The sequence below is a fragment of the Ceratotherium simum genome, chromosome 26 (assembly GCF_057802395.1).
Source record: "Ceratotherium simum simum isolate JZ-2026a chromosome 26, ASM5780239v1, whole genome shotgun sequence".
NCBI lineage: Eukaryota > Metazoa > Chordata > Mammalia > Perissodactyla > Rhinocerotidae > Ceratotherium > Ceratotherium simum.
In genome coordinates this window covers 24,808,974-24,831,960 of record NC_141925.1, presented here as the reverse complement: position 1 = coordinate 24,831,960, position 22,987 = coordinate 24,808,974, and the positions used below count along the sequence as shown (strand labels likewise).

Sequence of the window (22,987 nt, the reverse complement as noted above, 5' to 3'; positions counted from 1 at the left end):
AAATGATTTGTGTAAACATGTACTGTATACTACATCTTTTAAAAAACTTATACAAACCAAAAAATTACACATTATGCACATTAGAGTGGTTGCATTAGGGTGAGGAGGGAAAGGAGTGAGCGCTGAGGCTCATTAGTCTGCTCAGCCTGCCAGAACAGAATACCACCGAGAAGGAGGCTTAACAGCAGGCACTTATTTTCTCATAGTTCTGGAGACTGAAAGTCCAAGGTTAAGGTGCCAGCAGGGTTGGTTCCCGGTGAGAACTCTCTCCTTGGGTTGCAGACAGCTGCCTTCTCACTGTGTCCTCACATGGCCTTTCCTCCGTGCCCGCGTAGAGAGAGATTGCTGGTGTCTCTTCTCCTTTTGAGGGCACCAGGCCTGTTGGATCAGGGTACCACCCTTATGACTTCATTTAATCTTAATTACCTCCTTCAAGGCCCTGTCTTTTTTTTTTTTTTTGTGAGAAAGATTAGCCCTGAGCTAACATCTGTGCCCATCTTCCTCTACTTTATATGGGATGCTGCCACAGCACGGCCTGACAAGCAGTGTTTCTGTCCCTGCCCGGGATCCGAACCTGCGATCCCTGGGCTGCCGCAGTGGAGCGCAAACACTTAACCACTACACCACCGGGCCGGCCCCAGGGCCCTGTCTTCAAATGTAGTCACATTAGGGGTGAGGGCTTCAACACATGAATTTTGGGGGGACATAGTTCAGTCCATAACAGTGGCTAAAAGGGAAATAAGAGATAGAATAAAAAGGAGTGGAGAAAGAAAATGGGGTTAGAGCAGTAGGCAGGATCCAGATCAAGCAGGGCCTTGTAAGTCATAGTAAGGAGGCTAGCTTTAAAGGCTCAGAGAAGTTAATTTACTTGCCCTAGGTCACCTAGCTAATAAATGCTAAAGCCAGGGTTTGTATATTTAACTGATTGAGTCCAAAGCCCATTGTCATCCAGAACCACTCTGAGACCTGATAACAAAGTGGAAATGTATGTGACATGAGGAAACTGCAGTTCAGAGAAGTCGAATGACTCGCCCAAGGTCACACAGTAAGTGGTAGAGCTGAGGTTTGGGGAATTCTTTCTGCCTCCAAAGCAAGGCTCCTTTTACATGGTCTGTAGCCTCTCAGCCTTTGACCTTGACTAATTTCATTCACTCATTCTTTCAGGCATTTATTCATCTAGCGTATTATTATTGTTATTTATTTATGTTTTTTTGGTGAGGAAGATCAGCCCTGAGCTAACATCCATGCCAATCCTCCTCTTTTTGCTGAGAAAGACTGGCCCTGAGCTAACATCCGTGCCCATCTTCCTCCACTTTACATGGGACGCCGCCACAGCATGGCCTGACAAGCGGTGCATTGGTGCGCACCCGGGATCCGAACCCGGGCCGCCAGCAGTGGAGCACGCGCACTTAACCACTATGCCACGGGGCCGGCCCCAACATCTAGCACATTATTAATTGGCCCCTTCTTTGTGCCAGGCCCTGTGCACTGGGGATATAGACATTAGGAAGACATGGGCCCTGTCCTCAGAGCTCAGCCAGGAATAGAAGAGACAGTCAGGGAAGTACATGTGGGCCTTGGAGGGGCCTGCGAAAGGTGCTGGGGAGTCCAGAGGAGGGACAATGCCTCTGCCTAGGATGGTGGTGGAAGATCATGGTGGAGGAAGATCATAGAGGAGGAAGGAGAGCCCTTTGAATCAACCCTTTGATGGATGAAGAGGACTTCACCTGGTGCAGAAGGAAAAGCTCAGTGTGGGAAGAGCCAAGGATATGGGCATTTGCCAAGGGCAAGTGAGAGACAGGGTGATGAAGTCAGACAGGGCAGGCTTTGGCTGCCAAGCCAGAACTCAGACTTGATTCTGAGGTCACTGGGAAGCCCCTGAAGAGGTTTGTGCAGGCGAGTGCCTTGGCCAGGATCCTGCAGAAAGGTCTCTCTAGCAGGGGTGTCCGAAGACCTGAAGTCCTTTTAAGAATCCACTGCATGAGCTGGCGAGGAAAACAGATGGCTCCTCCCACCCCCAATTCCGTTATGGCTTTTGGTCCACTCAGACCCTGGAAACGTTTTTTTTAACCCTCTCTGTCAAAGCCTTCATCTCACTTGCTAGAGAGACCAGCCTGCTTCCTTCCTCTCTGCCTACACCCCACCTCCCACCAGGGTGATGGGGCTACAGTGGGGCTTGGAATAAAGGTGTGTAGAGAAGAGGGATTGAAGCTTCCTATAGGGGTGATAAGGAAAGGGATCCAGGAGGTGGGGACTCCAGGTATTCTTGGTCTTGGCTTTCCTTACCTCTCTGGGCCAGTTCGAGCATCTCAGCTTCCTGCATTGCCTGCCCCCTTGTTTGCTGCACTCAACTTCCTGCCCCACCAGAGGAAGTGGGGAGCGAAAGCAGGTGCAACGACAGCTAGCAGGGCCATGGTGAGTCCTTATGCCCAGGAATCTGGGTATCTCTGCCCCTAGCCCCCAAACCCCTGGGGTAGCCAGGCCCAGGTCAACCCATAGTAGGCTGACTTCTCCTAGCCACTGAGCTCAGGTTGTACTGGGGGCCCTGCCTGCTGCTTCCAGCAGCCTCATATTGTCTACCCCCCACCAACAGGACAAAGAGTATGTGGGGTTTTCCGCCCTCCCCAACCAGCTGCACCGCAAGTCCGTCAAGAAGGGGTTTGACTTCACACTCATGGTGGCAGGTCTGGGTGTTTTGGAGAGGGGGCGGGGGGCGGGAGGCGGTCCTCAAGAGACCCTGGCTGTCCCCTCACCTGACCAGTTGGGCATGTCCTGTCCACAGGGGAGTCAGGCTTGGGGAAATCCACCCTTATTAACAGCCTGTTTCTCACCAACCTCTATGAGGATCGGCAACTGCCAGAGGCCAGTGGTAAGACCCTCCCCATCCTCTCCAGGCACTCTGTGTTGCCTCCTCCCCCACGTCCCCAGGTTGCACTCTTTTCCTTTCCCTCTGGGTCTCCCATGACTTTCTGGGGATACTCAGGCAGCTCACTGCTTTTCTCTGAGACTCAGTTTCTTCCCCTGAAATATGAGTGGGGACAGTTGATACTGAGAAAGGAAGTTAGTCCTGCCTCAGACCCCTACCCAGCTCCCTGACCTCTCCCTGCCCCATAGCTCGCTTGACACGAACACTGACCATCGAGCGCCGGGGCGTGGAGATCGAGGAGGGGGGCATTAAGGTGAAGCTGACCCTGGTGGACACACCTGGCTTTGGGGACTCAGTGGATTGCTCAGACTGGTGAGGAGTGGGAGAGGGGATGGGGGCTAAGGCTCCCCATATGGCTACTCTGTGGATACTGAGGGGTCAGTTACAGGGCTGGTCTGTCCTGGCCCCCACCCATCCTGACCCAAAAGGTGGGGCCTGTTTCTGGTGGCCATGTGGCCCAAAGTGCCCTGTGCTTCCTGACATCTCACCTACACCCCTGCCAGTTTCTTCTGATGTCTTTGGTTGGAGCCAAAAAATGATTTCTCACCCACCGCCACAGTCCTGGCTAGCCTTGGCCCCTTCCCTGACCTGTGGCCCCTGATCTCTGACCACACGCTCTCTCCCTGTACCCCAGCTGGCTGCCCGTGGTGCGCTTCATTGAGGAGCAATTTGAGCAGTATCTTAGGGATGAGAGTGGCCTGAACCGGAAGAACATCCAGGATTCCCGTGTCCACTGCTGCCTCTACTTCATCTCACCCTTTGGCCGGGGGTCTGGGGGGCACCCTGGGGGTTGGGGCATTTGGGGAGGGCTTAGGGGGGTCTCTGAGCCCTGAAGATGAGCCCTGACCAATCCCTGGGTACAGGCTCCGGCCCCTGGATGTGGCCTTCCTCCGAGCGGTGCACGAGAAGGTCAACATCATCCCAGTCATTGGCAAAGCAGATGCCCTGATGCCTAAGGAAACCCAGGCCCTCAAGCAGAAGGTATGTGTGCTGACCTCTGACCCTTGGCCCCACAAGAAGCCCAAAGACATGATCAAAGGTGAACTCAGCTTTGACTTCTTTGATCTTGCGGTAGCCTTTTTGGAGCGTGATGTGTCAGGCTAGACTGTGGGAGAAAGTTTCTGAAGAAAGTGGGTAGTAAGCTGCCTAAAGGAGCCATGTCTCTGGAGGGTCAGGATAGAATTCCCGGGCTGGATGCTTGGCTAAGGCCTGTCTGAGGGCAGGGGCATAGACACAATGATCCCTGATAGCCCTCTGGCCCCAGGATGCTGATGACCCCCCCTCCAGTGTCCCCAGAGCCCTCTCCCTCTGTTTTTGCTATGTCTCTCTCTCTCGGTCTTTTGGTGTCTGCCTCAACTTAGAATCTCACCAGCCTGTCTTTGCTGTTAGAGTGTCTTTGTCTCAGTTTTTCACCATCCATGTCTCTGTCTCTCACTGTCTCAGATTTTGGTTTTGGTCATTCTGTATGTCCATCTCTCACCATCTCTGTCTTTCATGTCTTCGTCTCTGTCTCTGACCACCCACTATCTGTACCCATACCTCACTGTCTCTGGCCATGGAATGTCTGTTGCTCACAGCAACAGACACTGTTTCTCAGTGTCTTTGCATTTGTCTCTCTGAGATCCGGGACCAGTTGAAGGAGGAGGAGATCAGCATCTACCAGTTCCCCGATTGTGACTCTGATGAGGATGAAGACTTCAAGAGGCAGGATGCGGAGATGAAGGTGCAGAGGCAAAGGAGGAAGGGGCAGAGAAGCAGAGGAGGCGGATGTCGAGGTGGAAGCTAAGAAAGAGGTTTCTGCCCAGGAGGGGCCAATGATGATCCCTGACACCTGCGCTCTAGGAAAGCATCCCTTTCGCAGTCGTCGGTTCATGCGAGGTAGTGAGGGACGGCGGGACCCGACCGGTGAGGGGACGCCGCTACTCCTGGGGTACCGTGGAGGGTGAGTAAGGCGGAGAACGCGTTCTGAGGCCAGCAGGGAGCCCAGGCGCCTCCGAGTCAACTGCACCCAACATGTGAAGTTGGGACGATCTCTGGCCCCGGGGGTCCTAGGAGCCAAAAGAGGGGTCCTTGGGCTGGAGACCGCGGACCCTCCCCTAGAGCGGCGGCAGACTCCGGGCAGACCCGACCCAGGGCTGGACCCTGACGCTCGCCGGTCCGCCCCCCAGTGGAGAACCCACATCACTGCGATTTCCTGAACCTGCGACGGATGCTGGTGCAGACACACCTGCAGGATCTGAAGGAGGTGACGCACGATCTGCTCTACGAGGGCTACCGGGCCCGCTGCCTACAGAGCCTGGCCCGGCCTGGGGCGCGTGATCGAGCCAGCCGTAGGTAAGAGCCGGAGCTGACTCCTAAGTGCTTCTAAGGCCCCGCCCTCACCATCCATGACCCCGCCTTCATCATCCAGATCTCTCTCCCGGAGTCTTTCCCCACCAATTTTGCTTACGTCTCTAACCTCAAAAACATGACCCCGCCTCCTAGACCCCAATCTCGCCTGAGACCTTGCCTCGCGGCCGTGACCCACAGCCACGGGTCCCGCCCTTGACTCCTGTTCCTTTCCCCTATCCCCTAGTAAGCTTTCCCGCCAGAGCGCCACAGAGATCCCGCTGCCCATGCTGCCTCTGGCCGAGACGGAAAAGTTGATCCGCGAGAAAGACGAAGAGGTGAGAAAGCACCTCGCTTCCCCCAGGACCAAGGCCCCAAATCCTCTTCAAAGTCCCTCTCTGGCTTCGCCCGGTTCCACCGCCTGCAATCTTGCCCCACACAGCTGCGCCGCATGCAAGAGATGCTGGAGAAGATGCAGGCCCAGATGCAGCAGAGCCAGGCTCAGGGCGAGCAGTCGGACGCTCTCTGAGGTCCCCGCCGGGGCCCTGCTTTACCTCGGCTCCGCCTTCAGTTCGTCTCTTCTCCAATCCCCGAGCCCCAGGCCGCCCAGCGCCTAACCCCGGCGCTCCAGCCTGTAATGCCCGCCCTTGCGCTGGGTTCTCGGGCTAACAGGTTCTCCCGATCCTGGAGTGTGTAGCCCCGCCTTTGGCTCCGCCCCCACTCTCCCTCCGCCCACTTCAAGATTCCCTGACCCCTGAACTCCCATCCGTCTTCACCCAAGCTGTGACTTCAATAAAAACTGAGTTTCCTTGAGGCCACGCGAGTCTTCTCTTTCTCGGCGGAAATAAGTGGCGGGCGTAGCGGGTGGAACCGCCCCACCCAGGCCTCCGGGCTACTGTGTATTCATTCATTTGTTGGGTACTCGCTTTGTGCCAGGCAGTGTTTCAGCCCAGTCTAAGTCCCTCTCACACAAACCCACTGAAGGCGCCACCGGTAAGAAACGAAGACCAGTTCAATTTTATTAGGAGTTGAGGCGGGTGGTCTGACTGGCAGGAAGGCATTGGCCAGCAGAGGCATGAGTGAGTTCCCTACTCCTGGTCCTTGGCGTCGCCATGCGTGATGACGTAGCAGATATTCTTGTAGTCCACGTTGCCGCCCACGTCAGGAGGGAAGGCCGCCCACATGTTCTTGATCTGGGGAAAGACACCGGGCGTCGCTTACCCGTTCCTTACGCGCCCCACCCCCTCTGCTTCTTCCGGGCCCCTCCCCCACTCACCTCTTCCTGGGAGAAGCGGTCACACTGCGTGGTAAGCAGCTCCTCCAGGCTGGAGAGAGGTGACATACAGGGAGTTGAGATTGGGCTTCGTGATTCTGTTCCACTCCCTCCTACCTCATCCTTGTTTCCATTCGCAGTCTCGCCTTGAAAACCGAGGTCACTCTAGATCCCTCACTGGTCTCCCAAACACTCTGGTCTCCCCTCTTTTGCCCTTGCCCCCATATGTGCTGTGAAAATTTATTCCTATCACCCATTTCCAGTCCTAATTTCTCCCTCATCCCTGGCAATGCCTAACCCTTGGTAGGAATTTAAGAAGGCTTTCTGTGTGAGAGCAGTTGGAGGGGGTCACTTACAACTGCTTCTTGATGGTGCCCTTTCCATCAGGATCCAGGACCTTGAAGGCTCCAGTGATCACGTCCTCGGGGTCAGCACCTGGGAGTCAGAGGGCACATGAAGCTGAAGGGTCCCTGAAGGGTCTCTCCCTGAAAGGTCTGAGGGCTTGGAGCAAGGACACTTCATTCACCTTTGAGCTTCTCCCCAAACATGGTCAGAAAGACAGTGAAGTTGATGGGACCGCTGGCTTCCTTCATCATGGCATCTAGCTCCTCATTCTTCACATTGAGGCGCCCTGGAGCAGGGTGGGGGGAAGCATGGGCTGGAGTGAGGTTCTGGGTCCAGGGGATGATGCTTCTCATAAACTCAGGTCATCCCACTGATTTTTCATCTGGGTAGACTGAGGCCCAGGGTGGAGCTGGCAGGGCTGGAACGCAAGGCTGCTGAATTTCCAGGACTCTGCAGCCTTGAATCTTTACAGGTGGGGTAGGGGGCTCACCCATGGCTGCGAAGGTGTCCCGCAGGTCTTCCTTGTCAATAATGCCATCACGGTTCTGGTCAATTACGGTGAAGGCCTGTGGAGGGCAGGGGCAGGGAGGAGTTAGGTCCCCACGGCCAGGCTTCAGCATCCCTACCCCAGGCAGATCACATTCTGGTCCCCAGCCAGCTGTTCTCTTACACCCCAAGCTGGGAGGGGAGCAAGGAATTCTAAACTCTTCCCCTCCCCCCAAACAGGTGCACATTCCAGGAAAGGGGTGGGGAGAGGGGGCAGCAGGGTATCTTTGGTCAGCCTTCAGTCTCTTCTCTCCCCTCACTCACCTCCTTGAACTCCTGGATCTGAGTCTGGTCAAACATGGAGAAGACACTGGAGCTTCCGCCCTCTGCCGCTGCCCTTCTCCTGGCCTTCTTGGGTGCCTGGGGGGTGAGGGTTGGGCAAAGAGATCCATGGGCCAATCCCTATTCCTCTCTGGAGGCAATGGATTAGATTCGGGGTTCTTTGAGTCCATTCTTCTAAAGCAACTTTTCTGGTTCTAGGCTTCCCCCTCCTATGACCTCTTTGCTGAGGGGACTTGCTTCAGTTGCTTCTCCAAATTCCTATCTGTAGACCTTGAGTCTCTATCCCTCCACGCTATCCAACAAGTGGAAGGTTCCTCCCCTCCACAGTGCCCCGAGCCTGCCTCCTCTGAGTCCCAAACTTGCTGTGTGACCTTGACCCACTCATTCACCCTGTCTGAACCTCTACTTTCTCATTTGTAAAATAGGAGTAGGAATCCTCGCCTGGCTGGTCTCAGAGGTTTTTAGGAAGATGGAGTGCAGGAAGGTATGGAGCATGCTTTGAGAGGGACTGAGCTCCTGTGAGTGGAGTGTCTGAGCAAATTATCCTTGAATGGGTCCTTTAAGCCATCATTCTCCATGCTCCCTATTAGTGGTACTAAGAAAGGGAGGATTCATCTTTTTTCCTCTTGCTAGACTGGGAACCAGCTACTTTCTTTCCAAGGGTGAGGCTGTCTTGAGGTCTAGGGGCTGGGGCAGGGGCTGGGGGTTCTCACTCACCATGTCTTCAGTCTCCTGGGGGCAAGGCAGTGGCTCTGGCTGGAAAGGAGCAGAGTCAGCCTGGGGCAGTCCCTCTGGGGTTATATAGTCCTGCCCCAGGGAGCCCTTAATACCAGGGTAACCTTAGCCCTGCGGGTGCCCACCCCCCAGATACCAAAATAGCAGGCTCAGGGCCTCTCCTTTATTGGAGGGCCAGCAGCAGCTGGAGCCCAGGGAGGGAGGGAGGAGGGAGTGGGTCTTGGGATGCCTGTCTCACTAGGACCTGGGCAGGAAGGGATGTTCTTTCTCCCAAAAGGCAGCTGGAATGTGCCAGAGTTCAGAGAGGGCCCAAGCTGAGGACAGTACTGAGATCAACCAGGCCCCTGCTTCCCCTGGAGTGGGCCCAGATTTAAACCCAGTAAGTTTATTGAGCACCCACAGTATGCCAGGCACTGGGCTGTGCTTTGTGGGTGCACTTTGGCAAACACACCCCTCCTCCCCCTACTGTGGAGTTCACAGTCAAGAGTATGTATGTGTAGGAGTAGTGGCAGAGTTTAAGGGTAGGAGAGAGCTGTCTGGGGAAGCTGAAGGATCAGGAAGTATATCCCCTTCAAGGAGAGGGGGGATTTTGTGAGGAGAGATGCGGAGCATGGAATCCCTAGGTGTGAAGAGAACAGAGAGCCTGGAACAGAGAGCCTGCTCTGTGATCTTGGGCCTTGTGCCTCAACTCCCTGGGCCTTGGTTTCCCCCTCTATAAAATGGGGATGTAATTTCCATCCCACAGAAGTTTTGGATGTGAACACTATTTGGAAACAGTTCAGTGAAGTATAATCATTATAATTAACATTTAGGCCCAGCCTTGGTGGAACTTACAGGGTAGCCATGGAGACAGGATAAATGCAGAAAATGCAAAAAGTACCAGCTGGTTAGGAGTGCAGAAGTAGAGAGCATAGCAGCCCTGGCTAGGAGTATGGGAATAACTTTATAAAGGCCAGTAGAAGTGAGTCAAGTGAGAGGGGAGGAGCAGCAGAGGGCACAGATGGTCAAAGGCCTGGAGAAGTGAAAGATCAGAAGTGTTCAGGTTGCCAGAATTGTGATGGGGCTTGAGCAGAGGATGCAAGGGGCTGGAGACCAGACACTGGAGGGTCTTCAATGCCAGGCTGAAGGCTGAGACCTTGGGAGCCTGGGAAAGGTTTCAAACAGGAGAAGAATATGGTCTAGTGGGAGTCTATAATCACTTCTTTGGATACTGGTATGAAAGTTGGAACTCAGAGGAGGGGAATCAAAGATACCAAGAGGGAAGCTAGTTGGTCACCTCCTGGGTAGCTGGGGTGGCCAGTGGCTTCTCTCTCCATTCTGGGCAAGAACCAGCTTGTCTGACTGTGTGACTTTGAGGTACCCTCTCCCACCCCTCTGGGCCTCTCTACCCCAGTCCTCTCCATACAGTGGAGGTCTGGGGAAATAGTGGCTGAGGAGGCCCCAGGTTGGCAAGGACACCCATCTCCTCCTCCTCCTCCTGCTCCCTCTAGGACCTGATGTCCCGAGGAAGGTGCCTCCTCCCCTCCTCCTCCTCCAGAGTCATGCCAATGTCTCTAAGACATTTTCTTTTCTGGGCACTGGGGCCCAGCCACCTGTTGTCTCTAAGAAGAGAGAAGGAGCCACCCTAAACTTAGCAGCTGCCCTTGGCCTCCTGCACTGGCCCCTCCCTGCCTCAGTTGACAGCTGCCTCACCTTATACGGTTACCATGGGGGTCCAGGCCTAGGGAGGAGCCCACTTATTACTGGGCTCTGGGAGGGAGGAGAACTCCAAAGAGGGGAATGGGGGAAGTGCTCAGGAAGCTTGGGTCAAATGGAAAGTGGGGAAGTTGAGAAGGAGATCAGGAGCGGTGTATCTCAGACACTGAATGGGAGTTCACAGGATCTGAGGCTGAGCTGGGAGTGAGAAGCCTCAGAGAACTCAGAAAACCAAGGAGGAACTGGGAAGTAGGGAGCTGGGCCTGACTGAAATTTCAGGATGGTGGACTCTGGATGGATATTGGGGCCCTCTAACCCTGGGGTTCAGGGGAATGAGGGTCAGAGAGGGGAGAGGCTCGCAAAGTCAGGGCTTTGTGTTTGTGCTTTAGGGTAGCCTAGAGGACTCATGTGATTGGCATCTGGTTTCTTAGCACAAAATGAGAAGCACAGAGAGGTGTGGCAATGAGGAGAAAGGAGTTGATGGGACAGGTCCTGGATCCCCAAAAGAATAAGAATACCGATATGGGAGTTCATGGTATTGGGAATTAATGGTTTGAGGTCTGGGATCCCCACTAGAAGGGGGGGGCACTCAGAGGATGAGGTCTGAGGAATTGAAGCCTGGATTCTGAGTAGCTCAGATAGATGGGGGGCTGTGAAAAGGGTCTTGGGGCCTGGAATTCCCGCAGAAAATGGCAGATCCAGAGAGATGGGTTGCTTAGAGGATTTGGGGGCTCTGGTTATAGTCGCCTGGGCTTGGAGTGTTGGGGTTGGTTGCGGGCCGCGATGAGAATTAGAGTCAGAGCGGAGGTCGAGAGTACTTGAGCAGGGCAGTGGATCTGTAGTGGGGCTCGGAGTCTCACAGACCACCAGAGCGCGGGGGCTCGGGAGCTGGATGGAGAATGGCGGCCCAGAAAGGACTCAGGCAGGGCAGCACGGAGCTCTTATTGGCTAAGGGCTGCACTAATGCCCCCGACCCCCGCCCCCTCTCCGCGCTGTCCCCAACTGTCACCGTCCTCCTGCGCTTGCCTCCGGCTGTCACCGATATCCCTGCGCTGGCACCGCCTGCTGGCAGCACCCCTGCCCTTTGGATGCTTCCATTGGCTGGGACTGAGCTGTCTATCTTCCCCCCCGTTGCTAAAGTAAGAGAATGCGCTCATTGGCTGACAAGGCAAATTAATCGCAAATTTGGCCCGCCCCCCCATCTGTCATTCCTTCTTGACCTTCTTGGGAGACCTAAAGAATTCTTCAGCTCTTCCTATTGACTGCGGATGCTGTCTGTCACCGCCCAAATGGACATCACCGTCTGTCGTTTGACCTCCGCCTACTCCTCTTTTCATTGGCTCCCCTTTTACTGTTCCTATTAGCCACGCCCGCCTCTTCTCGCACGGCACCCGCCTCCCTCCGCAGTCATTCACTCTTCAGTCATCTTTATTGGCCAGGCGGGTCAGCTTCCCGCTTTTCTATTAGTTACTTCTTTCGTTCCGCCTCCTCCTGCCTTCACTTGTCCTCTCATTGGTCTTATAACCCTCCGCCTTCTCTGTTTCCTCTTTCCAAATTACCCACCTTCTTCCCACCTCCAACCCCACCCACCCTTCCAACGATTGGCAGAAGCCCAGTTCCCTCTGTCCTATTATTCGTCCAAGCCCTCTGACGAGGCGGGAAAAAAAAGGAGCGCGATGGGATGGCCTGCGCGCAGGCGTAAAACGCCGAAACGCTGGCCGCTTAGCCGGCACCGGGGCGTGTGCGCAGGCGCGAAGTCGGCCGCTTGCCCGAAGCTGGAGGGAGGGGGCGGCGGCGAGAGAGCGCAAGGGGTGAGAGGGCGCGAACGAGACCTCGGCGCTTGGCGCTCCGGGACCCGTGCCTCGCCTCCGTGCGCCCGGCAGCCGCCCGCGCGCCGCCTCCGCCCCCGGCCCGCGCCGGGCCGCGCCCTTCGCCCTCTCCCCTTCTTCAGCGGGCGGCGCGGAGCGGCCTGAGGGGCGGCGCCTTCTGCGGCCGCCCCGGCGGGGGGATGTGAGGGGCGGCCCGCGGCCATGGAGACGGGCCCGGCGCCCCTGGTGGCCCCGCCGCGCCGTCATGGCGCCCCCGCGGCCCCCTCGCCGCCGCCCCGCGGGTCCCGGGCCGGGCCCGTCGTGGTGGTGGCTTCGGGGCCGCCGGTGACCACGGCCACTTCGGCCCCGGTCACTCTGGTGGCCCCCGGGGAGGCGCGGCCCGCCGGGGTAGCGGGGTCGACTCAGACCTCGGCCCCGGCCCCAGCCCCCGCCCCGACGGTTACAGGCAGCACGGTGGTGGTGCTGACTCTGGAGGCCTCAGCCGAAGCCCCAAGGGCGTCGGTCTCCCCCAACCCGGAGCCCCTGGTGCCCGCGGCAGTGGCAGGAGCCGAGATGTCGATGGGTCTGGCCTCGGAGGCAGACCCTCTGAAGACAGAGGAGGCTAGAACCTCACCCGTCCCTGGACCAGGTACCCCCACCGGGACTCCCACCAGGACCCCTTCCAGAACGGTTCCTGGGGCCCTGACCGCCAAACCCCCGCTTGCCCCCAAGCCGGGAACCACAGTGGCCTCAGGAGTGACTGCCCGGGTTGCAGCAGTGATAGCAGGACAGGTGACAAGTGGACATGGAGCTGCAGAAACAACATCAGCATCAACAGGACAGGCTCCAGAGGACCCCTCGGGGCCTGGCACAGGACCTCCAGGGACATGTGAGGCTCTGGTAGCTGTCGTGACGGTGACCCCAGCTCCGGAACCTGCTGAAAACTCTCAGGACCTAGGCTCCACGTCCAGCCTGGGACCTGGCATCTCTGGGCCTCGAGGGCAGGCCCCGGACACTCTGAGCTACTTGGACTCTGTGAGCCTCATGTCTGGGACCTTGGAATCCTTGGCGGATGATGTGAGCTCCATGGGCTCAGACTCGGAGATAAATGGGTTGGCCCTGCGCAAGACGGACAAGTATGGCTTCCTTGGGGGCAGCCAGTATTCAGGCAGCCTGTGAGTACCCAGTAGGCACCCAGTGGGACTTCTTCAGGGAAGCAGAGGTTGGGGGAGGGAGCAATGATACACCTTGCCCAGACTCTGGCAGCCCAGCCTCCTCTGAGGATCCAGGAGTGATTAGCAGGAGGGGGATTCTTGGCGTTGCCTATCATGCCTAAAACATCCTGAGGTTTCTGTGGCACTTGAACGTTAGTGAGATTTTCAGACCAGGTGTCAGGAGTTCTGGGTTTGAGCCTAAGTCTTGCCTTTGGTGTGTTGTGTGCCCTTGAGGTAGCGTCTTCCCCCCATTTCCGTGCCTCAGTTTCCTCTTCTATGAAGTGAAAGATTGAATGAGATGATTCCTAAGGTCGTACCAGCTGTTCAATGTGAAACTCCAGCCATGGGCCAGATATTTTGGAGGGTTGGCTGGGCAGGGTTTCTGGTAGAGATCTTTGGTCCCTTGGGGGAAAGAGTTTGAGAAGGATGCAGCTATCTCCCCTCTCCCATAGCCCTATGGGCCCTATGGGGACTATCAGCCGCATAGTCTGATGGGGTGGTGAGGTGGGGAAGTCCTTTTGATGGAGGGAGACCCTGAAGGCAGGGCCCCCCTGGGAAACAGAAGGGCAGTCTTATGTTTTCACTAGAGGAAAGGGGGTGAGGGAGGCCTCTTCCCCATTTCCTCATCTCATCAACCCGGCTTACTCTTTCCTAGTTCCCTCCGGGGGCCTGAGTCACTCCTGAGGTGGGGGTGTGATCGTCTTTGACTTCTTCCTTCTCTCTCTCTGGATCCGGCCCATTGTTCCTGTACCCCTTTAACCTGCTGGTCACTTCAGCCTACAGCATCACCTGACCACCCAGGTGCCAGGCCCTGTGCTGGGTACTAAGGATGAAATAGTTGTTTCAAGGTGCTCGTCATCCAGAGGGAGAAACAAATCCTTAAAACAGTTGGTTTTAATATATGTCGGTTAGGTTTAGCCTAGAGATCAACACAGGATTTTGTGAGCGCCTGGGGAAGGGATCTTTTGCCCAGTCTGGGAATTCAACTGAAGCTGATCTTTATCATGAAGAATGAGTAGGATTTAGTCATACCTGTGCTTGTCGGGGTGGGGGAGACCTGCCTGGTGTTGGGGGAAGCCCTGTGGGAAGGTATTCTAGGTAGGGTTTATAACCCAACAAAAAAATAAGAAAACCTTTGATTGAGCACCAAGGTTCATGGTCCTATGAGGGGAAGGGAACTGAAGTTTGACCCTGGTGCTTTCTCATGCACGAGGGATGCGTTGTTGTACCCAATTTATAGGTAAAGAAGAAGGGTTACTGCAGTTGAGTGAATTGCCCCCCTCAAATAATCTGGATCTATGTGACCAATGGCTCTCTCCTCAATACTATGCTGCCCTAAGGAACTTGGATTTTAGTGAGCCCCTCTTGTGTGCCAGGCGCTGGGCTGGGTGCTATTACTCTGCTTTGTAATTTTGTCCCTTTGAAATCCATCGTCCGTGCTGCAGGAATCTACTTCTGAGGCAAGGCTGACTGGGGCACGTGTTACCTTAAAAGCTCTTAGCAGCTCCTCACTGGCCACAGGATCAAGTCCAAGTGCTTTAGCCTGTACATAGGCTCCTTATTTCCTGGCTCTGCCAGCCTCTCTGGTCTTCTTTCCCACCGCTCCTCACCGTGCACTTAGTGCTGTGGTCCTGTTGAACTGATTTGTAGTTTCTCCTCCTTCAACTGTCGCACCTACCAGGAATGCCTTTCTCCCCCTTCTTTTCCTGCTAAGTTCTCATAGCTTACTTCACATGCCCCCTTCTCCAGGAAGCCTTCCCTGATATCCACTGCCCCTACTCCAATTAGGTGCCTTTTCTGTATGTTTTTGTCATTGCCTTTCCCGTACCATATTGCATCTCCTCTGCTAGTTTGCGACCTTCTTGAGAGCAGGAGAGGCCTTTTGTTCTTCCTGGTCGTTAGTAGAGTTTGGAACTGATTTATGGTAGAGATTAATGAGAGATGGTCTCTCTGTTTAAGGAGCTTCTAGGACAAAAGAAAGAAATATTTAATGAGCCCTTCCATTTAACAGTCTTTTATACACTGTTTCTCAATAGTCCTCTCATAACTTTGTGATGTAGGTGCTGACATCCCTTTTTACAGATAAGGAAGAGACTCAGGTTATTACTTACCAAGACTCACCAACTTCTAAGGGACAGAACTGGGATTTGAGTTCAAGTCTGTTTGGAAACCCAAGCTTGCTCTTCCATTCCACTCGCCTCCTGGTTCTGGCTCCTACAAGTAACTGTTTCAAGACTGATGGGGCATCTTGAGTGTGAAACTCTGACTGAACAGTGGGCAAACAGTATAAGGAAAGCTTCATTTGCCTGGGAATCTGGGGTGATTTCTGGGAGGAGGAGGAAGAGGGAATTGCAGGTGGCCCAAAGGATCTCAAAAGTCTGATGGGAAACTCAGACAGTTGCTTCTAAGGAGACAGAGAAGTATATTGGTTTTGTATTTTATTTTATGGATAATAACTGCTATTACTTACTGAGTCCCTGCTGTGTGTTATCTCATATAACCTCTCAGGTAGATGTTGTTTTTCTCACCATCTTACAAATGAGGAAATTGAGGCTTAGATGAATTAAGTGACTTGCCCAAGGTCACACAATGAGTAAGTGGTAAGGCTACAACTTGGATCCAGGTCTAATGCAAAGTGTGGCTTTTAAATATTCTGTACTATCTCCCCAAACTTGTATGTGTCAGAAGTGGGATCTGAACACACCTCTGTATAGAAAGAAATCCAGTATGAGAACACAATCTTGTACAGAGATTCCTTCCAAAGAGAAGGAGTCCTTTCAGTGTCGTGAACTAGGGCCTTGGATGGCCACGTGGCCAGACATCCTGATATTTGGTAGCTCACAAAATGCTTTTATGTCAGTCTCATTTGAGCCTGAGGAGGTGGCTTGCCTCAGTTCCCCCAGCAATCCAGGTTTTATACTACTGCTACTGACCCCTTCCATGCTCCCCGGCTTCCTGCAGAGAGAGCTCCATTCCTGTGGATGTGGCTCGGCAGCGGGAACTCAAGTGGCTGGAGATGTTCAGTAACTGGGATAAGTGGCTGTCACGGCGTTTCCAGAAGGTTTGAAAAGGCGGAGTGGTTGGCAGGGCAATGGACAAGGGGGGAGGGTGGGCCCATGTGCTCCGGGGAAGCCCAGAAACACGATAGTATCTGCATTCTGGACCATGTTGGGGGGTGGTACTTGGGCCTCAGGGGAGGAGTAGCTTTAAAGATAGAAGGCCAGGCCACGTCCAGTGGAGTCAAGCCTATGGGATGTGGGAGGGGTGTCCCATGGAGCCTGAGGACTGCTGGGGAGAGCTTGGAGGCTGTGCCAGCCCCTGACGCTGTCCCCCTGCCTCCACTCTGCCTTAGGTGAAGCTGCGCTGCAGGAAGGGAATCCCCTCCTCCCTCAGAGCCAAGGCCTGGCAGTACCTGTCCAATAGCAAGGAACTCCTGGAGCAAAACCCGGGCAAGTTTGAGGTGCGTCCAGAATGTGGGGACATGTGACACTGTCTGTGTGAAGGGAATCATGGGTCTCCCCAGATCTTGAGATAATCCCTGCTGTCCCACTGCAGGAGCTGGAACGGGCTCCTGGGGACCCCAAGTGGCTGGATGTGATTGAGAAGGACCTGCATCGCCAGTTCCCTTTCCACGAGATGTTTGCTGCTCGAGGGGGGCATGGGTAAGGTGGCCTAACCATGTGGGTCAGTCAGCAAACAATCGTAGAAGGTTCCAGATGAATACAGGGCTGCATTGAAAGCAGTTCTTGCCCTCTAGGCCTTCAAGAAGAGTGGTCCTTAATGGATTGAGTGTCAAGCCATATTGAAGGAAGTGTCCTGGGAGGGAGACTCTGACTTAGGGGCTGGGGGTGAGTTGGGCAGTTGGGAAGGGGAAAGGAGAGGCACATCAAGTGCTCCCTGAAGAGGTTGCATTTGAGCTGGGTTTTGAAGGATAGATGGGAGCAGAGCAAGGGGCAGGTTTTTTTCTGGCTGGGGGGTTATGTGAACTGTGTGTGGGCAGTGGGGTTGGGTAGAGCTGAGGCTGGAAAAGCAGTTTAGGGCCAGGTCACCAAGGGCTCTTAAATGCTGTTCCAAGGCACTTGGATTTTTGTTCTGTATGCCAGGCTTCCTCAAGGTGTATAGATACCGCTCCCTAGTAGTATGCAAGATAACCTTAGGTGGTTCTCAGATGGACATTTTTTATCAATAAGTTCATCCTTTCAGCAAATATTTATGGAGTGCCAGCTATCTGCCAGGCACTGTTCTAGTCACAGATGACAGCAGTGAACAAAAGACAAAACTCCTGTCCTCGTGAGGCTTATTATATTTTAGTGGGGATGGATAATAAGTAAAATAGAAAAGGAAAGTATCTTGCATATAAAATGGTGGTAAGTATTAAAGAGGAGTTTAAAGCAAGAAAGAGGAATAGAGAATGTGAGTGGAGATGGGTTTATAAGTGACCTGATCTGACTTGTGTGTTTTGTTTTTTTTTAAAATATAGTAACATTGAGGTTTTTGTGTGTGTGTGTGTGTGTGAGGAAGATCAGCCCTGAGCTAACATCTATGCCAATCCTCCTCTCTTTTTGCTGAGGAAGACTGGCCCTGGGCTAACATCTGTGCCTATCTTCCTCCACTTTATATGGGACGCCGCCACAGCATGGCCTGACAAGCGGTGCGTTGGTGTGTGCCCGGGATCCAAACCCTGGGCCGCCAGCAGCAGAGTGCGAGCACTTAACCGCTAGGCCACGGGGCCGGCCCCTGACTTGTGTTTTAAAAGGATCATTCTGGCTGCTGTGCTGAGAATAGACTCTAAGGAGACAAGGGCAGAAGTAGAGAGACCAGTTAGGAGACTATTTCCATAATCCAGGAGAGGGACGATGATAAATAGACCAGGATGGTACCAGTGGAACCATGGGGAGATGTGGTTGGAATCTGGATATATTTTGAAGGTAGAGCCAAGAGGATTTGCCAGTGGATTAGATGTGGAGTATGAGAGAGAAAGAGGAGTTAAGGATGACTCTTAAGGTTCTTGGCCTGAGAAACTAGAAGAATGGAGTTGCTGTATACTGATACGGATGGGGAAAACTGGGGGAAAAGTAAGTTTGGGAGTATATCAGGAGCTCAGTTTTGGAATGCGAAGTTTGAAATGCTTATTGGACATCCAGATGGAGATGTCAAGTAAGTTGAATCTAGGATATATACAAGTCTGGATTTCAGGGAGAGGTTTAAACTGGAGATAAATTGGAAATGGAGAGTTGTCAGCCTCTAGATGGGACTAAATCTCACCCATGGGACAGGATGAGGTCATCAAGGCAGCAAGTGTAGATACGAAAGGAAACTCAAATATTGAGCCCTGCAGCTCCAGCATTTCAAGAATGGGAAGATGAGAAGGAACCAGTAAAGGAGGCTAGAAGGAGAAGCTGGAGAGGTAGAAGGAAAACGAGGAGAGTGTGATTTCTGGAAGCAAAGCGAAGAGGGGTTTCAGGATCAGCTGTATGAAATGCTGCTGATGGGTCAAGTCAAATCTGCAAATTGATCTCTGGACTTTAGCACTGTAGAGGTCATTGGTGATCTTGATAAAAGCAGTTTTATGTGGAGCAGTGGGTTAAAGCCTGGCTGGAGAATGGGAGGAAAGACGTTGAAGACAGTGAGTCTGTACTCTGGAGTAGTTTTACTCAATAGGTAGGGAATGAAATAGTGTGGTATTTGGAGGGGATAGTAGGTCAAGAGACTTTTTTTTAAGCTAGAGGAGATAACAGATGTTGGTATGCCAGCGGGAATGATCTATTAGAGAGAGAAAAAATGATGATGCAGGAGAGATGGGAAGGTTGCTGGCGTGGTAGCCTGTGTAGGCGAGAGGTGATGGGATCCAGTGCCCAAGTGGAAAGGCTGTGCTTGGCCAGGATCACGGACAGTTCACCCATAACAACAGGGGAGAAGGCAGGGGCACAGAAGCAGTGGGTGAATGAAGCATGAGAGCTTGTGGAAGTTACATGCTTATTTTAATATGTATTAGGTAAAATAACTAGTATATCAAACCTGTCATTTCATGGATGCTATTGCAAAGTGGAGAAAAAATATTAAGTAAATAATAGTAGGAGTGGTATACATATACAGCACAAATGAAGATCATACTTCAATGACTGAATTTTGGGAAGCACTGTTATAAGCAGTGGTCAGGAGAATGTCTGTGACTGGAGGCAGGGAGAGGATCTGGGAGGTCAGTACTATTTTCTGGGTAAGACATGAAGGTCTGAGCTGTGAAGTGGCTGTGGAGGATGAGAGAGGGAACAGACATGAATGAAAATCAGGATGTGGTGTTGATAAAACTCGGTGATTAGCCATGGGGAGTGAAGGAGGGCTCTCTGTTTTCTGATGTGGGGCTGAGTGGATGGAATTTCCAGACACAGTGATGGGGCACCCTCAAGGAAGAGGAGCAGGTATAGGGCAGAGATTTTATTCTTTTGGATGCAGAGACAAGAGAAGGGTCTGAGGCACAGCTGGCTTCCCAAGCCTTCACCAGGAACCAGGGCCCATTGGACATGCTGGTGGGGAATTGACGACATCCAGTGAGACAGATAAGGCAGGCCCTGCCCTGGGAGGGCTCCTCTTCTGGGGTGATAAAAGCATTCAGACAGTGCCTGGAGAAGATGACCTTGAAGGTTTATGGGATGGTGGCAGATGAAGGAGGGAGAGAGAACACAGCCTGTCCTAGGGAATGGGTAGGGAGCACGCAGAGTGTGCAGGCAAGGGTGGAAGGCTGGAGCCTGGAATGCTTTGACTATGGTCTGAGTCTTTGGCTTAAGCTCGATAGGCAGAACTAGGAAGGTAGATGGAGGTGTGTGGTGCTCAAGCTCTGAGGTTAATCTGGAACTGGATCTAGGAGGGGTCTTGGCTGGGGCTGGGGGGTAGGGTGCAGGTTTAGTTTGGGTCAGAGAGCTCCCAACTCCTGTGATTGCCCTCATGGTCTTTTCCAATACCCACAGGCAACAGGACCTGTATCGAATCCTGAAGGCCTACACCATCTACCGGCCTGACGAGGGCTACTGCCAGGCCCAGGCCCCAGTGGCTGCAGTGCTGCTCATGCACATGCCTGCTGAGGTCAGCATATGCTGGTCCTGGTTGGAGAGGGGCTGGGAGGATCTTGGCCTGCAGTGGTGATGGGGGAGCTCTCTGCTCCATTTCTCAGGCCCCATCCATTCCTCCTTGTTCTTGCCCTTTTCAGCAAGCCTTTTGGTGTCTGGTGCAGATCTGCGACAAGTACCTCCCCGGTTACTACAGTGCAGGGCTGGTAAGTGTCTGGAGTCTGGGTGCAACCGGGGCTGTGACTTTTACCCAAGGCTGCAGGGAGGTCCTTGTCCTGCCCCATCCTGTGTCCTTCTGTCCCTCTCCTCTGGGCCTTTCCCGCTGAGGTGAGGATCCTGTACCAGGGCCATTTCTACCCCAAGGGGGCTACAGCAGGCCTCTTTTCATGGCTCATCCCACTTCCAGGAGGCCATTCAGCTAGACGGAGAAATCTTTTTTGCACTGTTGCGCCGGGCCTCCCCTCTGGCACATCGGCACCTGCGGCGGCAGCGCATTGACCCCGTGCTCTACATGACAGAATGGTTCATGTGCATCTTCGCCCGCACCCTGCCCTGGGCTTCAGTGCTGCGTGTCTGGGATATGTTCTTCTGTGAAGGTACTTCTGTAGCCATTCAGGCCATGAGGGGGCTAGAGTTTCCATGGTGGCTGCCAGAGGGTGGCCCACTGACACTGTTGGGCCTTGGCTTCACTGTAAGCCAGCTGGGGGCTGGAGAAACTGAGGCTTCGTCTTGGCTCTGCCACCAACCCAGAGCCTGCTCTCCCTCAGGACCCTGAAACCCATGGCAGCTCATTTCCCTTCTTGGGGCCTCAGTTTCCTCATCTGTAAGGTTGGCAGTAGACAGGGATGGGGGCTATCAGTCCCTTCTATGTGGGACGGGCTGGGATCCCACGCCTGATCCCATATGCTCTCTTCTCTCTGACCCTGCAGGCGTCAAGATCATCTTCCGGGTGGCCCTGGTGCTGCTGCGGCACACACTGGGCTCGGTGGAGAAGCTGCGCTCCTGCCAAGGCATGTATGAAACCATGGAGCAGCTGCGCAACCTGCCCCAACAGTGCATGCAGGAGGACTTCCTGGTGCATGAGGTAGGTCTTGGCCTTAGCAAACCCCACACCTGCTTCAGCCCATCCCCACCCTCGTCTTCATTCTGGTACTCATTTCTTCTCTGTCTAGGTGACCAACCTCCCGGTGACAGAGGCACTGATTGAGCGAGAGAACGCAGCCCAGCTCAAGAAGTGGCGGGAGACCCGGGGGGAGCTGCAGTATCGACCTTCACGGCGACTGCATGGCTCCCGGGCCATCCACGAGGAGCGCCGGAGGCAGCAGCCACCCCTCGGCCCCTCATCCAGCCTCCTCAGCCTCCCTGGCCTCAAGAGCCGTGGCTCCCGGGCAACTGGAGGGCCCCCCTCCCCACCTCCTCCTGCCCGCAGGGCCAGTGCTGGGCCTGCCCCAGGGCCTGTGGTCACTGCTGAGGGACTGCATCCCTCCCTTCCTTCACCTACCGGCAACAGCACCCCACTGGGTCCCAGCAAGGAGACCCGGAGGCAGGAGAAGGAGCGGCAGAAACAGGAAAAGGAACGTGAGAAGGAGCGGCAGAAACAGGAGAAAGAGCGGGAGAAGCAGGAGAAGGAGCGGCAGAAGTGGGAAAAAGAGCAGGAGAAGGAGCAGCAGAAGCAGGAGAAGGAGCGGCAGAAGCAGGAGAAGGAGCAGCAGAAGCAGGAGAAGGAGCGGCAGAAGCAGGAGAAGGAGCAGCAGAAGCAGGAGAAGGAGCGGCAGAAGCAGGAGAAGAAGGCCCAAGGCAGGAAGCTTTCGCTGCGTCGAAAGGCAGATGGTCCCCCCGCTCCCCAGGATGGTGGGGACAGGTCCTCGGCATCTGAGGCCCGGCAGGATGCTTACTTTTGACCTCTGCCCTGGGGCTGGACTGCATGGCCCCCCTCTTTTTCCCTCAGCCAAGAGCAGGCCAGTCGTCCCTCTTGCTGAGGAAAGTGGCTTGATTCCCCATCCCCTTGCTAGCTGCTGATCCCTGCACAGCCAGGACAGTTGGAGTGCACGGGGCAGCTGCATTTCCCTGGGGCAGCCGTGAGCAAGTCTGGGGCCCCTCACCTCCAGTTAGGCCCAGCTGGGGTCTCTGTCACTCCTGCCCCAATTCCCTCTGGGGTCCCTTCCCAGGTGCTGTCCTGATCGGCCTTTTGTCACCACAGGGTGACTCTTGGCAATGGGAGTCAGCAGTTTTCAGATTCTTACACTCCAGTTGCTCCCCTTACCCGTGAAGTGGAGCTGGGTTCCTTTCTCCCTTCTTCAGTCCTGCCTGTCGCCCCCACTTCCTGGCTGGGGGCCGAGGCTCTCCTCACTCTACTTCTGGACATCTCTGTGTTGTAATTATGTACAGAGGACCTGGTTGGCCCAGGGTGGGGGTGCTTGCTCTATCTTCTGTCCTTGAGTTCTCCTGCACTCTGGTTTATTTAAGGGGACATGCACTGGAACAGGAAATGTCCCCCACTTCCTACCCACCACCGTCCTTGCTCTCCTTTCTCTTCACCCACCCTCCTCTGTATTCTCAGGCCTCCCCTGCTTTGTCTCACCAGGGCCCCCATCTTTCACCTTATTCCCTTTCAATCCTCCAGCCTCTTATCTGGGTAAGGGGTCTTCCCTTGAGCTCCAGGGGGTAGAATCCAATGTTTACATTCTCTTCTGTCTCTGCTCCCACCCAGTGCGGCGCTTTGAGGAACCAGAAAAGAATCTGCTGTTGTACCTGGGCCTGTCTCCTGCTTT

The 22,987-nt window shown here is 54.3% G+C and overlaps 3 protein-coding genes across 3 annotated transcripts; 2 read left to right on the top strand and 1 right to left on the bottom strand.

Annotated features, from left to right (window-relative positions):
* The first annotated feature begins 2,289 nt into the window (after positions 1–2,289).
* SEPTIN1 (septin 1) lies at positions 2,290–6,068 on the top strand. The gene is made up of 11 exons (XM_004439429.3): positions 2,290–2,415; positions 2,594–2,684; positions 2,783–2,869; positions 3,115–3,238; positions 3,561–3,695; positions 3,790–3,907; positions 4,548–4,649; positions 4,769–4,868; positions 5,095–5,260; positions 5,502–5,592; positions 5,697–6,068. Exons 1-11 carry the CDS (start codon positions 2,413–2,415, stop codon positions 5,781–5,783), a joined length of 1,104 nt encoding a protein of 367 aa, XP_004439486.2. The 5' UTR covers positions 2,290–2,412; the 3' UTR covers positions 5,784–6,068.
* A 180-nt stretch (positions 6,069–6,248) lies between these two features.
* MYL11 (myosin light chain 11) lies at positions 6,249–11,204 on the bottom strand. Its single transcript, XM_004439427.3, has 8 exons — positions 11,140–11,204; positions 8,418–8,456; positions 7,683–7,778; positions 7,363–7,438; positions 7,054–7,158; positions 6,884–6,962; positions 6,531–6,579; positions 6,249–6,447 (listed from the first exon to the last, which is right to left on the bottom strand). Exons 2-8 carry the CDS (start codon positions 8,418–8,420, stop codon positions 6,343–6,345), a joined length of 513 nt encoding a protein of 170 aa, XP_004439484.1. The 5' UTR covers positions 8,421–8,456; positions 11,140–11,204; the 3' UTR covers positions 6,249–6,342.
* A 646-nt stretch (positions 11,205–11,850) lies between these two features.
* Positions 11,851–22,971, top strand: TBC1D10B (TBC1 domain family member 10B). Its single transcript, XM_014794507.2, has 9 exons — positions 11,851–13,113; positions 16,114–16,213; positions 16,505–16,612; positions 16,708–16,814; positions 20,118–20,232; positions 20,357–20,422; positions 20,623–20,812; positions 21,146–21,300; positions 21,389–22,971. The coding sequence occupies exons 1-9, from the start codon at positions 12,161–12,163 to the stop codon at positions 22,115–22,117; spliced, it is 2,523 nt and encodes an 840-aa protein (XP_014649993.2). The 5' UTR covers positions 11,851–12,160; the 3' UTR covers positions 22,118–22,971.
* The last annotated feature ends 16 nt before the right edge of the window (positions 22,972–22,987 follow it).